We start from the raw sequence: 16,472 nt of genomic DNA on the forward strand, positions 1-16,472 counted from the left end.
TTGATCACTCATCCCTCTTGTCTGGAATGGTCTTACCCAACTGTTATCCACCCAGGTTGCATGATTTTCTCAAGAAGTCTTGTTCCATAACCCTTCCCAATATAAGCCACTACCAACACTAAAGAATTGGGACATGCAACACCAGACTGTGGTTGTTGCACAGTAATGGACTCCAGGGTCAAAGATCTGCTTAATACACTCACCTGAAATTACCTTCCAGCTTCTCTTGTTGCACCAGTTTTGAAACAATGGGACTCATCAAGATCTTGTTGACAATGGTCCCAATGAAAAAATAACCAAAGATGCTCACTGGACCCATCCAGCCAGTGCTAAGAGGGAGAAATAGAATGACATTACCAAATCTGTCTAAAAAAGTTACTTTATCAGTCAATTGAATGATAATCCCTGCTATCTTCTAGGTAGGAAAAATATTGTGATGTTCCTTGTGATAACATTTAGGTGTCTAAATGGTGTGCTATTTATTAGGTAACTTCTGAGAGGTCTAGGGAACATGGGCAACCCATGAATCCGCTGGGAGCTGCATCATCCTCAGTGCCAAATGTGTTACTGTAGCAGTAAAAAGGGATGTTTTGCCTTCTTTTCCTTCAAGCAATGCTGGTTTAAAAGGGAAAAGGATGCTTTAAAGAGGAAACAGTATTTTGACAAATTCAGCAGCTGCAGATCATAGAATCATAGAATCATAGAATCAAAGAATTGGAAGAGACCTCATGGGCCATCCAGTCCAACCCCCTGCCAAGAAGCAGGAATATTGCATTCAAATCACCCGACAGATGGCCATCCAGCCTCTGCTTAAAAGCTTCCAAAGAAGGAGCCTCCACCACACTCCGGGGCAGAGAGTTCCACTGCTGAACGGCTCTCACAGTCAGGAAGTTTTTCCTAATGTTCAGATGGAATCTCCTCTCTTGTAGTTTGAAGCCATTGTTCCGCGTCCTAGTCTCCAAGGAAGCAGAAAACAAGCTTGCTCCCTCCTCCCTGTGGCTTCCTCTCACATATTTATACATGGCTATCATATCTCCTCTCAGCCTTCTCTTCTTCAGGCTAAACATGCCCAGTTCCCTAAGCCGCTCCTCATAGGGCTTGTTCTCCAGACCCTTGATCATTTTAGTCGCCCTCCTCTGGACACATTCCAGCTTGTCAATATCTCTCTTGAATTGTGGTGCCCAGAATTGGACACAATATTCCAGATGTGGTCTAACCAAAGCGGAATAGAGGGGTAGCATTACTTCCTTAGATCTAGACACTATGCTCCTATTGATGCAGGCCAAAATCCCATTGGCTTTTTTTGCCGCCACATCACATTGTTGGCTCATGTTTAACTTGTTGTCCACGAGGACTCCAAGATCTTTTTCACACGTTCTGCTCTCGAGCCAGGCGTCACCCATTCCGTATCTTTGCATTTCATTTTTTCTGCCAAAGTGGAGTATCTTGCATTTGTCTCTGTTGAACTTCATTTTGTTAGTTTTGGCCCATCTCTCTAATCTGTCAAGATCGTTTTGAATTCTGCTCCTGTCCTCTGGACTATTGGCTATCCCTCCCAATTTGGTGTCGTCTGCAAACTCGATCATGCCTTCTAGCCCTTCATCTAAGTCATTAATAAAGATGTTGAACAGGACCGGGCCCAGGACGGAACCCTGCGGCACTCCACTTGTCACTTCTTTCCAAGATGAGGAGGAAGCATTAATGAGCACTCTCTGTGTTCGTCCACTTAACCAATTACAGATCCACCTCACCGTAGTTTTGCCTAGCCCACATTGGACTAGTTTCCTTGCCAGAAGGTCATGGGGGACCTTGTCAAAGGCCTTACTGAAATCCAGGTATGCTACATCCACGGCATTCCCCGCATCTACCCAGCTTGTAGCTCTATCGAAGAAAGAGATCAGATTAGATAATCCCTGCAGGGCCACAAAAACACAGAAACAACAGCTTACTCTTCAGCTGCAGGATAATAAGTACCAAGCTTTACAAAGCAGAAATTGCAACAATGACATGGACCTTATTACTCAGTTGCTGTTCTGTCAAATTGTAGCATACCCATATGTAGCTGTTTTTGGAAGTCAGCAAACTGTTAAAACGGGACTGAATTCCAAAGCTGGAGAAGATGTGACAAACACAACAATGATGGATATTGATCTGGGCTTGTTGAATTGTTAGAGCAGAGTTTCTCAAACTGTGCTCCTCCAGGCGTTTTGGACTTCCAAATCCCAGAATTCCTATCAGATGGTAAACTGGCTGGGATTTCTGGGAGTTGAAATCTAAAATACCTCGAGAAGGAGTTGGAAAAACGCTGTGTTAGAGAAATAGCCATTGCCTTTCTTACACTTTCCTGTACTAGCCTTGGATATAAAAGCCCTGCTCGTCATACCTTTTGCACTCCCTCCTCAGTCCGTCCTTTCTAGGTGACCTCTCTCACCCTAGTACACCCCTATAAGTGGCACTACTTTACAACGTATCTTATCTACAGCGTTTGAATTGGGGGAAAAAGAGAAATCCATCTTCCAGGTACACACACAGGAGGGAGGGGGGTACTTGTGGGCATTCAGATGTTGCCAGAAAACAGTTCCAGAATACACAGCTGTTGGCTTTGACTTGCTGGAACTGTTGGGAATGGAACTCCATAACATTGAGAGTCTCATCGATTCCTGCAGGCTTGATCTAGTATTTCCAACCACATACAGGCACAGAGAAGAGATGTAGTAGTCATGGGCGATTTCAACTATCCCGATATTTGCTGGAAAACAAACTCGGCCAAGAGCACAAGGTCCAACAAATTCCTCACTTGCCTTGCAGACAATTTCATGGTCCAGAAGGTAGAAGAGGCAACAAGGGGATTGGCTACTCTTGATCTCATCCTAACAAATGCGGAGGACCTGATCGATGCGGTCGAAGTGGTAGGATCCTTAGGGGCAAGTGACCATGTGCTCCTGCAATTTGAGGTACAAAGGAAGGCCGAAACTAAGACAAACCCGCATTTTGGACTTTAGGAGAGCTGATTTCCAAAAAATGAAGGAAACGCTGAGCAGCATTCCGTGGGCACAGATACTAAAAGACAAGGGAGTTACGGATGGATGGGAATTTCTCAAGAGTGAAATACTCAAGGTGCAATTGCAAACCGTGCCAACAAAGAGAAAAAATAGGACAAGTGCAAAGAAGCCAGAATGGATGTCCAAAGAACTTCTAACTGTGCTAAGACACAAAAGAGACATGCACAAGAAGTGGAAAAAGGGAGAAATCACCAAAGAAGAATTCAAACAAATAGCCAACACCTGTAGAGAAAAGGTCCGCAAGGCTAAAGCACAAAACGAGCTCAGACTTGCCAGGGACATTAAAAACAATAAAAAGGGCTTCTATTCTTATGTCAGTAGAAAAAGGAAAAACAAGGAGGCGATAGGACCTCTTCGAGGAGAAGATGGGGCAATGCTGACAGGGGATAGGGAAAAAGCAGAACTACTTAATGCCTTCTTTGCCTCGGTCTTCTCACAAAAAGAGAGTCTTCAACCTCAGCAAGATGGAGTGGATGAGGGATTGGAGGACATCCAACCCCAAATTGGGAAAGAAGTTGTCCAGGAATACCTGGCCACTCTTAATGAGTTCAAGTCCCCAGGGCCAGATCAACTACACCCCAGAGTATTGAAGGAACTAGCGGAAGTCATTTCGGAACCATTGGCAACCATCTTTGAGAGTTCTTGGAGAACGGGAGAAGTTCCAGCAGATTGGAGGAGTGCCAATGTGGTCCCAATCTTCAAGAAGGGAAAAAAGGATGACCCAAACAACTACCGTCCGGTCAGCCTCACGTCGATACCGGGCAAGATTCTGGAAAAGATTGTTAAGGAAGCGGTCTGCAAACACATAGAAACAAATGCAGTCATCGCTAATAGTCAACATGGATTTATCAAAAACAAGTCATGCCAGACTAATCTGATCTCTTTCTTCGATAGAGTTACAAGCTGGGTAGATGCGGGGAATGCCGTGGATGTAGCGTACCTGGATTTCAGTAAGGCCTTCGACAAGGTCCCCCATGACCTTCTGGCAAGGAAACTAGTCCAATGTGGGCTAGGCAAAACTACGGTGAGGTGGATCTGTAATTGGTTAAATGGACGAACCCAGAGAGTGCTCACTAATGCTTCCTCTTCATCTTGGAAAGAAGTGACAAGTGGAGTGCTGCAGGATTCCGTCCTGGGCCCGGTCCTGTTCAACATCTTTATTAATGACTTAGATGAAGGGCTAGAAGGCATGATCATCAAGTTTGCAGACGACACCAAATTGGGAGGGATAGCCAATAGTCCAGAGGACAGGAGCAGAATTCAAAATGATCTTGACAGATTAGAGAGATGGGCCAAAACTAACAAAATGAAGTTCAACAGAGACAAATGCAAGATACTCCACTTTGGCAGAAAAAATGAAATGCAAAGATACAGAATGGGGGACGCCTGGCTCGAGAGCAGTACGTGTGAAAAAGATCTTGGAGTCCTCATGGATAACAAGTTAAACATGAGCCAACAATGTGATGTGGCGGCAAAAAAAGCCAATGGGATTTTGGCCTGCATCAATAGGAGCATAGTGTCTAGATCTAAGGAAGTAATGCTACCCCTCTATTCTGCTTTGGTTAGACCACATCTGGAATATTGTGTCCAATTCTGGGCACCACAATTCAAGAGAGATATTGACAAGCTGGAATGTGTCCAGAGGAGGGCGACTAAAATGATCAAGGGTCTGGAGAACAAGCCCTATGAGGAGCGGCTTAGGGAACTGGGCGTGTTTAGCCTGAAGAAGAGAAGGCTGAGAGGAGATATGATAGCCATGTATAAATATGTGAGAGGAAGCCACAGGGAGGAGGGAGCAAGCTTGTTTTCTGCTTTCTTGGAGACTAGGACGCGGAACAATGGCTTCAAACTACAAGAGAGGAGATTCCATCTGAACATTAGGAAGAACTTCCTGACTGTGAGAGCCGTTCAGCAGTGGAACTCTCTGCCCCGGAGTGTGGTGGAGGCTCCTTCTTTGGAAGCTTTTAAGCAGAGGCTGGATGGCCATCTGTCGGGTGATTTGAATGCAATATTCCTGCTTCTTGGCAGGGGGTTGGACTGGATGGCCCATGAGGTCTCTTCCAACTCTTTGATTCTATGATTCTATACTCTTCATGCTGTTATTGTTATTCCATTTACAAAAGAGTACTGTATATACTCCAATATAACCTAGTCTTTCAGCACATTTTTTATGCTGAAAAAGGCTCCCTCAGCTCATACTCAAGTGACGGACCTGGCGGGACAGTGTGGGGCTGAAAAAAGCCCTTTGCAGGGCTTCTACTATCTATGTGCCTCCTCCTCCTTTGGCACAGCAACCCAGCTACATCTCTGTGGTGAGAGAAGAAGAGAAACTGTATGCCTTAATTAATGTAATTGTATTGGTATCTATTCTTATTTTGAAATTTACCAGTAACTGCTGCAATTCTCACCTTAGCCTTATATTAAAGGTAAAGGTTTTCCCCTAACATTAAGTCCAATCATGTCTGACTCTGGGGGTTGGTGCCCATCTCCATTTCTAAGCTGAAAAGCCGGCGTTGTCCGTAGACGCCTCCAAGGTCATGTGGCCAGCATGACTGCATGGAGTGCTGTTACCTTCCCACCAGAGCGGTACCTATTGATGTACTTACATTTGCATATTTCCGACCTGCTAGGTTGACAGAAGCTGGGACTAACAGCGGGAGCTCATGCCGCTCCCCGGATTTGAACCTGCAACCTTTCAGCCTGCAAGTTCAGCATCTCAGTGCTTTAACCTACTGTCCCACCGGGGGCTCCTTAGGCTTATACTCAAGTCAATAAGTTTTCCAAGTTTTTCATGGTAAAATTAGGTGGCTTATATTCGTGTCGGCTAATACTTGAGAATACACAGTATATCTACAGAGTCCTTTTTGCTGGCTCACCCTTCAGCTTGACATAAAGCCTCAGGGGATATTTAAATGCCTGGAACCCCTAGAGATCCACTCCCCAATTTGCATTACTAAAAGAAAATCAAGTGCCTTTAAGTTGTTGTTGTTGTATTGATATCCCATCCTTATCTCAGTTTGGGACTCAAAGTGGGTCACAACATTTAAAACAAATATAATTAAGGTACACACTATACAAAAGTAAAAAAATAATTAAACTGCAATAAAATTAAAACCAGATTAAAACATCACGATTAAATGGCAATAGAAGTCCAGCATTGCTTTCTCTAAAAAAATCAGCTAAGGCCTGCCAGAACAAAAAGGCTTTTTAGTTGCTTGCAGAAACAGTGTTTAAAAATATATAAAGTCATCTCCCCCATTTTTTTACATTGTTACATCCTGAAAATTAAAAATAAGTTTTTTCCCAAATCATGACAAAGTTGGACATCTGATTTCATTTTCAAGGGTTGGTTGTTTCACAATATGTCCTAGGGATGAAACCTCCAAATCCATGCTTGCCCTGAATTAAGTCTGTTCTTACCTGTAAAAGCACTGATAGGTGTAGTAAGCAAGTGTGAAGGGTGAGACAACCAGCTTACTGGCCATAGAGCTCAACTGTTTGCAGAATCTCTCCACATCCTGACTGATTCGTTGGTCTCTGCAGAATAAAGATAACATCTTAAACTAGTATGCAGCACTAGGGCAGGAACAGCAAAACAAAATTTAATGTTAGCAGCAGCAGAGTTCTTCAACAGAGTGGGACAATCTGTTCCTTTTGGAGCTGGTGAAATGTGGTTCCTTTAAATCAGCAAACCACTCTTGAACCACAATATGGCTCCTGGCAATTCCCTTCTTTTGAAACACCATTGCAGAACAGAAACCACACTGATATTTCATACTGGGATTGTGCAATAGCTATTAGAATGTGGAAGGGTGGGTGCTTTGCTTTGTAATTTGTATATGTATGTGATTGGGAATATCATTTAATTTTGTTGTACGATGTACAATGACAATAAAGTTATTATATTCTATTCTATATCCTGGCAGCATGGACATAGACTTTAAAAGAAACCCTTTAGGGGGCAATTTGCAAAATATGCCATTTTCTCCAAATTACAAAAAGAAAAAGGATAAACCTTCATTTCATTAAGATCTTGTATCTAACAGAAATGTTCTGCTTTTGTGGACTTTCAATTGCAAGGAGAAATCAGAACTTGTAAATGCAAGTAAGAACCTGCAGCAGATTAATATTTGTCAACATTTTGTTGATGTGAACACAGTGCTCCAAAACGTGCTATCTGATAAATTGAAATCTTCTTCTAAGACAGTGTTTCTCAACCTTTCTAATGCTGCGACCCCTTAATATAGTTCCTCATGTCGTGCTGACCCCCAACCATAACATTATTTTTGTTGCTACGTCATAACTTTAAGCTTGCTACTATTATAATCGTAATGTAACTATCTGATATGCAGGATGTATTTTCATTCACTGGACCAAATTTGGCACAAATACCTGATACCAGGCCTGTAGAAGGGGGGGGGGGGTTAGGGGTTCAACCCCCCTCCCCGAAAATTTTCAGGTTAAAAAAAAAACCTGGTTTACTCATGAATTTTAACTGGTTAACCAAATCCCCATGCTAAGTCTATGAGACGCAAAAAATTAAGAGTCCCTCCTGAACTGCAAGCACTATCTCAAGCAAATATTGACAATTTATTCACACTGTCATTACTTGCAGGAATAGCCGATGTAACGAAGCAACCAAGTTTGGGGGCGGGGGGTGAGGTGTTGAATGATCTCATTAAGGAGGCCAGACTTGGTGGAGGTGGTTGACAGGGGTGGGGCTGCAGGCTATTGAAGGCTGCTCTGCCTCCTGCTGTGCTCTTTGCTTCAGCGTGACCCTAACTCCCCCCCCCCAAATTTTCAAACCTCCCCAAAAAAAATTTCTGGCTATGGCCCTGCCTGATACGCCCAAATTTGAATATTGGTGGGGTTGGAAGATTAATTCTGTCATTTGGGAGTTGTAGTTGCTGTCATTTATAGTTAACCTGCAATCAAAGAACATTCTGAACTCCACCAATTGTGGAATTGAACCAAACTTGGCACACAGAACTCCCATGACCAACATAAAATACTGAAAGGGTTTGGTGGGCATTGACCTTGAGTTTGGGAGTTGTAGTTCACCTACATCCAGAGAGTACTGAGGGCTCAAACAATGATGGATCTGGGCCAAATTTGGCACGGATACTCAATATGCTCAAATGTGAACACTGGTGGAGTTTAGGGAATATAAACTTGACATTTGGGAGTTGTAGTTGCTGGGATTCATAGTTCACCTACAATCAAAGAGCATTCTGAAACCCACCAATGATAAAATTGGGCCAAATTTCCCAGACAGAACCCCCATGACCAACAGAAACTACTGTGCTTTCTGATAGTCTTTGGTGACCACTCTGGCACCCCCTCATGACCCCCAGGTTTAGAAATGCTGCTCTAAGACAAACTCTATTAGTGTTTAATTTTTTGGCTCCTACTGGCATCTCAGCACTATTATCGTTGTCATTCACAGTTAATAGAACCATCATATATACAAATCAAATACTTGATGTTGTATTTTATACTTTAGTTTTAAATATATTGTCTAGATTTCAGAGCACAAAGTGGGGAAAATCCTATTGTTGGTCCCAACTAGAGTAGACCTATTGAATTAATAGGATTGAATAATTTACTGACTCACCTTCCAATAATTGAGTCAACAGGCCTTCTCTAGCCAGAACTAACCACTAGGCTTTAGGCACATATGTGATGAAAACTCAATTCAACTACAGTCCTTCTGATACCTGGAGGGTGATAATCATTTACATACGAGCACTGCAAACTAAGACCTATGAGTCATGGAGGAAGGTAAGATGGAGTCCACACATGTTTGAAAGGAATAGGAACATTACAGAAGATATTCAGCCACTTACGGGTTATCAATTTCCTCATGCAGAATATTCAATGTGTAATACACCTGGCCCTGGAAGTAGTAGCCATGGAGGTATTCCGTGAGGGTCTTCCTCCAACTCACATACATCAAGTTGCAGATAAACTGGTCAAAGCTCTTTAACTGAGAAGGGCAGGAAGATGAAAGAGAGAAAGGAAAGAGAGGGACAGTAGTGAGACTAAAAAATGAGAGAGATTAAAAACAGAGATTACATGACAGCATGTTTTCTGCTTCCTTGGAGACTAGGACGCGGAACAATGGCTTCAAACTACAAGAGAGGAGATTCCATCTGAACATTAGGAAGAACTTCCTGACTGTGAGAGCCGTTCAGCAGTGGAACTCTCTGCCCCGGAGTGTGTGGAGGCTCCTTCTTTGGAAGCTTTTAAACAGAGGCTGGATGGCCATTTGGCAGGGGTGATTTGAATGCAATATTCCTGCTTCTTGGCAGGGGGTTGGACTGGATGGCCCATGAGGTCTCTTCCAACTCTTTGATTCTATGATTCTATGATTCTATGAAAAACATTCAACAGAGGCATTCTGCACTCAATGGTTGCATTTGATGAAGGAGTTCTAGAGCCTTCTTTAAGACCAGATTGAGATCTAAACCATGCTTTAAAAACTTTTTCCACTTGCAACCCCTTTCTGCCTGAGAATGTTTTATGTGATTCCAGGTATATAGGTATGCACGACAGGTATAAAAATCAAGCATTTATTGAAAACCAATCAGCATTTGCTAATCTTGCTAAACAGGGCAATTTCCCTTTTTGTTTCTTATTTCACCTTCAAATTGGAGTCTGCCTCAGTCTATTACAACCTTTACATCTCAGTCAACACAAAGAAGATTGCTCTCAGTCCAGTCAGCAAAAGTAGCAGTGGTTAAAGAAGAACAAAGAGCTTAAATATAACTCTTCCTATTTTCACATTCACACATATGGTTTTCCTCAGACCTTTTCAATTGAGGTAGTGGCAGTGATTTAACAAATACATCGGTCTACAACTACATCACAGTTGGTCACTTAAAAGATATAGTACTAAGGTGGGATAAGAGAGTCTTTCCCCCTTGTTATAGTTAACTATCTTTATTCAAAGAAGTGTCCAGCTGAATGATAACCCTGTGAATTAAAGGACAGTGGGTGTGATTGCTTGTCCCCCCTGTCCAAGTGAACGTTTATCCTTTACAACAACCAAAGCAACTTCTTCAGAGTACAGTGTAAACTCTGCACATTGTTGCTAACAGGTTTGTTAGCAACAATGTGCAGTGTTTACAGTGTACTATGAAGAAGTTGCTTTGGTTGGAGTCAACAAAAAGGAAAATCGCCCTGTTTAGCAAGATTTGTGTTCAGAGAAAATAATAAATAACCTTGACTTGAGTATAAGCCAAAGGGGGCTTTTTCAGCCTAAAAAGGGCTGAAAAACTTGGCTTATACTCAAGTATATATGGTATATATTGCTATAAGAAGAGGGCTCCCTTACCATAGAGTTCAATACAATGAGCATCAGAGCAAGTATGGTTATTTTTTGGAATCCAGAGAAGTCCTTGCTCCCCAGAACCCCATAATACTGGCTGGGGATCAGCCCCACTTGGTAAATGATCAGCTGCTCTACGGGAGAGAAGAAAGACACATCAAAGGATGAGCTGTTAGAAAGGTCTGGGGTAAAAGAAGTCAAATCAAGGATCATGACAGAAGGAAACTCGTTTACCCAAAAGGGCAACTCCCAGCAAGGTTAGGAACATCAGGGTATTCTTGGAGGAGCATGTTGAAAATAAAATTTTCTGGATCTTTAAAAAACGTCGGAGAAATTGCCGGTCTAGCCGGGGTCGGGGCCTGGAAGAGATGGATACAAGATGAGGTAATGCAAGCAAACATCAAACCCTACACAGCTCTGCCTTTCAAGATAGTTGTCTAAGTAGATAGTTGTCTAAACCCTCTAAATAGACAACTATCTTGAAAGGCAGATAGTTGTCTAAACTATCAAGGCAGATAGTTGTCTAAACCCTCTAAATAGACAACTATCTTGAAAGAAAAACTAAATAAAATTACAAAATAGTCTCCTCTTGAAGAGGAAATGTACCAGGAGGTTTTAATTCTAATACAGCCACATTCATGAAAGATTCATACTTGATAAGAAAATGTTGTCAGAAGGCTGAAACATAGCTTCTGCTGGAAAGATACCAATGTGCTATAAAAAGAGAAGCATATGGGCCTTAATTTAACACTCAGGAGCAATTTGAGGTTAGATGCACACAAAAAAAGAAATGTGACATTCCAACAATTAAATTTGTGTCCCAATTCCCTACCTATTGCCTTGCACGTGGGGAAGTTGCCTTGCACATGAGGAATCATTTATCTAAACCTCTTTAAAGGCATATATGTCAATATATGTGATCTAGGCTTAATACAGCAGGATAAATCACTAGCTGCAGAAAGATCTTGCCGATCAAAAGCCCAGCTTCTGCTTACCTAGCAGTTTGCAAACAGCAATAAATAGGTCCCCCTAGGGGTGAGAAAGGCGGTATATAAATATTGTAAATAAATAAATAAATAAATAAATAAATACTGAAGCAAAAATGACAGCTTCCACAAATTAAACTTTAAAAGTTTAAACTTTAAACTTTAAAACCGATTGTGGATTTTCTTGATGGAAGAAAATGGATGATTGCATTAAAGATATGGTATAGAATAAGACGGATAACTCATTTTATGGTGGGATCTTCCTGAGTACTATAATTTAAACCAGGTATGGCAAACTTCGGTCTCCCAGGTGTTGTGGACTTCAACTCCCACAATTCCTAACAGCCTCAGGCCCCTTCCTTTTCCCCCTCAGCCGCTTAAGTGGCTGAGGAGGAAAAGGAAAGGGCCTGAGGCTGTTAGGAATTGTGGGAGTTGAAGTCCGAAGTATCTGGAGAGCTGAAGTTTGCCCATGCCTAATTTAAACAGTGATATATAAAGTCCATCAGCAATGCATGTCCTTCTCTGGAGAGATCTTCTATCTATCTGTCCTGATCTTTATTGTTAAAATTCTTCCTGGATGAAATAATGACTGACAACTTTATATCAAATAGTTCACTCTTGGAGATTTTAGCTTTGTTTGGTGCTGTTTCCTGTGTTTTTGTGTGTGATTTATGTCTCTTTGTTTTTATATTTTGTGCTCTTTCTTTTTTTAATGACTATCTATATTGTTCTGATAAAGCACTGACTAAAGCTATTTAAAAGTGAAAGTTTTGCAACCCAAAACTCTAGGGATAATTGCCTTCCATGCCCTTCTTTTGCTCATTTCCTGTTTCTTTCTGCAAGAAAGCTGCAGCATCAGCATCTGGAAAAACAACCCAAACAGATTTGCCAGCTGTCCTGACTTTGTTTAGCTATGACAGGAGAAGTGCTTCAGCTTTCTTTCCAGCTGCAGCAATAAGTAGGTTAGGATATTTCAAATTTTCAGCGCCAAAAACAATGCTCAAGCTATAAACCAAGAAGTGTTGCTACTTTATGAAATCTCTGACAGTTTGCCATGATGAGTTCTCATACTGTGCACATGTTTGTGCTCATTCAGTTGTCCTTATAAAGCAAGCACTTGCAAACTTTGGCCCTCCAGGTGTTTTGGACTTCAACTCTCACAATTTGTGGGAGTTGAAGTCCAAAACACCTGAAGGGCCAAAGTTTGCCCATGTCTGTTACAAAGATATTAAACTAAATTGCAATATGGGTATTTTCATAGACTCATAGAATTGGAAGAGACCTCAAGGCTCATCCAGTTAAACTCTCTATAAAGGAGGAACACACAATCAAAGCTCCTCCTACAGATGCCCATCCGGCCACATTTGTGATGTTGACTTTTGTGGATTTGGTTATTCATGGATCTGATAAAGTGTTCTCTAGGAATCTCTGTGCAATTCTGCAGTCAACGTCCAATGGAAGTCAACCATAAAGCCATGCTGGAAAACCTAGACATTTCTGGAGTAATGTTTGTTCTCTTGGGTAAACAAAACCTTGCAATTTCCTTATTCACGTTTTGAAATAATTTTATCGAGTCTTGTTGTTTGGTTTGGTATTGTGATGTGGCCTAAGGGCTATTCAATAAAATTTACCACTGCCACCACAATAACTTTAATGTATCCAGAGGAGGGCGACTCAAAGGATCAAGGGCCTGGAGAACAAGCCCTATGAGGAGCGGCTTAAGGAGCTGGGCATGTTTAGCCTGAAGAAGAGAAGGCTGAGAGGAAACATCATAGGGGCCATGTATAAATATATGAGAGGAAGTCATAGGGAGGAGGGAGCGACTTTGTTTTCTGCTGCCCTGGAGACTAATACGTGGAGCAATGGCTTCAAACTACAAGAAAGGAGATTCCATCTGAACATTAGGAAGAACTTCCTGACTGTGAGAGCTGTTCAGCAGTGGAACTCTCTGCTCTAGAGTGTGGTGCAGGCTCCTTCTTGGGAGGCTTTTAAACAGAGGCTGGATGGCCGTCTGTCGGGGGTGCTTTGAATGCAATTTTCCTGCTTCTCGGCAGGGGGTTGGACTGGATGGCCCATGAGGTCTCTTCCAACTCTATGATTCTAGGATGATGACACTTGTGAAACTACAACTCCCAGGGATCCAGAGCCATTGAGACAAAGCGGTGTCAAACTGCATTAATTCTACAGTGTTGCTGCATTCTTAACCTGCTTCCTTGTTTTTCCCCCACAAGGAAGAGCCCCCTCCCCGGATCCCCTCTTTTTTTGGACCCCCAAAAGGCTCACCGGCCACCAAGCCCCACCGCTGCTCGCCCAAGAGCCATGGTTGCAAACGGAGCCTACAGTCCGGACCAAAGGCCACCCCTCCCCTCCGCATTCCACAATCTCATTAATATTCATTACCTTTCTTGATTATTCATGAGCGCAAACTGCAGCTAAGCTTTCGGACCACTCTCGGGAAGGTATAGAGTCAGGACGGAGAGAAGGCCTCGAGGAGGATAGGCGGAGCCTGCTTGCAGATGAGGAATTGTAGTTTTGCAAGGTCTTTAGCCTCCCCTGCCCCGACTCACTCAAAAGGCCGAAAGAGACCGCAATAGTGGGTAAAATAATGTCATTGTGATGCTCTAACTCTATGGGTAAACCTACCCAACGTGAGGTTCTACAGAAAGGAAGAAGGGGCTATAGTCGCCACGGATTTAACCCATACTTCCGGTTCCCTGTTACAGCGCTTAACCTCCTCCATGTGCGTGGCAAGAGGGAGGCGTTGCTTGCAGCAGGAAGAAGCAGGGCATCTTTCACATTCTGTTTATGCACAAGAGAAATGACAATATCCTTACTGCAGAGTCTGGAAAAATTATTTTTGAACTATAACTCAGAGGGAATATTTTCTTGCAGAGAAAACCCCTATCAAAGAGTGTGTTCAGGGTCACAGTTTCTCTCTGTTTCTCTCATTTTGCTTCTTCATCATTAGCTTCAAAGGGATGTCTGACTCTATACCAGTCTGTGCAAACTTTGGTCCTCCAGGTGTTTGGTCCTCCAGGTGTCTTTTTTGCTTTTAACTATGTCCTGGGTTTAATTCTATTTTAATGTTTGAATGCTTTGGGTTTTAATTTACATATTGTATTTTTAGTGTTAGCTGCTTTGATTGTCCTTATAAATAAATATAACAGCAGCAGCAACAAGAACAACAAAAACAACAACAAAAATGACTGACCACCATTTTGCAAACAGAATATTGGACTACTGGGTAGTTTTTGGTCTCATGTCAGGAACCAGGAATATAATAATAATAATAATAATAATAATAATAATAATAATATTGTATTTGTACCCCGCTACCATCTCCCCAAGGGACTCGGTGCGGCTTACATGAGGCTGAGCCCACAATACATCAATACAAGCAATAACAACAACAATAAACAATTAAAATAAAACTCATAAACAAAAAAGCAATAACAATAACAGTAATACAACACACATTTTAAAATCTCTCTGCCCCAGAGTGTGGTGGAGGCTCCTTCTTTGGAAGCTTTTAAAGAGAGGCTGGATGGCCATCTGTCAGGGGTGATTTGAATGCAATATTCCTGCTTCTTGGCAGGGGGTTGGACTGGATGGCCCATGAGGTCTCTTCCAACTCTTTGATTCTATGATTCTATGATTCTATGGCTGGGCCAAATGCAATTAAACTTTAAAAATAATGCTAGGCAGGAACAAGGTAGGAGAGATGCGGCGTTGGTGAAAGCGTACAAGCAAACCTAAATCAGTGTAAAGTGCATTTAGAGGACATAATGCTGAGGGTTCATTATTCTGGGAAGGCACACCATGTTTTCAAGCTCCTTCTAAAAACTGCCAAAGTTGGTGCATGCCTGATGTCCTTGGGGAGTGAGTTCCAGAGTCGAGGGGCCACCACTGAGAAGGCCCTCTCCCTCGTCCCCACCAATTGCGCCTGCGATGGGGGTGGGAGAGCGAGCAGGGCCTCTCCAGATAATCAAAGAGATCATGTGGGTTCGTATACAGAAATGCGGTCACGTAGGTAGGCGGGTCCCAAACCGTTCAGGGCTTTGTAGGTAACAACCTGCACCTTGAATTGGGACCGGAAAATGAACGGCAGCCAATGGAGCTCCTTAAACAGGAGAGTTGACCGCTCCCTGCAATATATCATTATGGCCATTGGAACTGGTCTTCTCTGCTTATGTTGTCTTTGGTGTCCAATGTATTTTCTTCTCTCTTCTCCTCTCCTTAGCTCATGCCTGAAGCCAATATTCGTTTTCTCACACACTAAGCACTCCCACTCCTTTATCAAATCTCTTTTCTGACCTTGTTCCTTTCCATTTTTGCTTTCTCAGTATGTTGTTGCCCTGTGTCTCATCATTTGAAAAACAAATTAACTTAATGTCCACTGTGGTTTTGGGCTATTTCCAACAGTATGAATTTCAATCATCTAAGTGCTGAGGCAAGTAATTCTGATGTCTAAAGCAATAATGTCAGAGGGGTTTCTACCTGTGACTGCTCACTAGGAAAAAAGAAAACCTGTGTATATGTGTACCTCAGCATTCACAGGTTTCTCACCGGAGACTGTTATGAATAGACTTTATTCCTTGCCGTCAATATTGCTTTATTTGACCTCAGTTGTTTCTCTTCAGGAATCCCTCTGTTACTGTTTTGTTTCACTAATTATCATTCATTGTTTTTCAGAGGTCAATCTCTACGGAGCATCATATATTTATATGATCTTCTCGACCTGTCAGTTATTAGACAGACAGATAAATAGGGTAGCTTTGCGGCTGAGAGACTGAGAGGTGAACCAGAAAGTCAAGGATTCAAATCTCACCTCTGCTGGGAATTCATTAAACAGTTTTTGAAAGAAACTTCCTCAGCCGCAGTTCTCCATCTGCATTCTGTTTTAATAATACTAACCTACTTCAACGTACACTAAGGTAGTTTCCAATATTCTTCATTGCTCTATGTGGTCTAAGTACTGGCATTTAAAGTATTTTATTCAATTCTTTAAATAGTTTTACAGACCTGTTAAAATCCACAAGAGACTCTGTACCTAAAATCTTAAAGATTCGATACAAAAGGAAAAAAGACTGTGAG

At 42.2% G+C, this 16,472-nt stretch overlaps 1 protein-coding gene across 3 annotated transcripts in view; it reads right to left on the bottom strand.

The window, feature by feature from the left end:
• The window catches only part of ABCD4 (ATP binding cassette subfamily D member 4), a 29,500-nt gene extending 15,435 nt beyond the window's left edge, over positions 1-14,065 (bottom strand). The window contains exons 1-6 of one of the 3 annotated variants that reach the window (XM_060758630.2): positions 13,779-14,065; positions 10,627-10,751; positions 10,399-10,526; positions 8,909-9,048; positions 6,483-6,599; positions 204-329 (exon numbers count right to left, since the gene is read on the bottom strand). In XM_060758630.2, coding sequence (XP_060614613.2) covers positions 204-329; positions 6,483-6,599; positions 8,909-9,048; positions 10,399-10,526; positions 10,627-10,751; positions 13,779-13,795 — 653 coding nt within the window. In that variant the 5' untranslated portion in view covers positions 13,796-14,065. Of the gene's footprint in view, positions 1-203; positions 330-6,482; positions 6,600-8,908; positions 9,049-10,398; positions 10,527-10,626; positions 10,752-13,661; positions 13,733-13,778 lie in introns of those variants that run through there. The other 2 variants (XM_060758622.2, XM_060758637.2) reach the window with 2 other exon arrangements.
• Between the last annotated feature and the right edge of the window lie 2,407 nt (positions 14,066-16,472).

Source organism: Anolis sagrei, chromosome 1 (genome assembly GCF_037176765.1).
Source record: "Anolis sagrei isolate rAnoSag1 chromosome 1, rAnoSag1.mat, whole genome shotgun sequence".
NCBI classification, from domain to species: Eukaryota; Metazoa; Chordata; class Lepidosauria; order Squamata; family Dactyloidae; genus Anolis; species Anolis sagrei.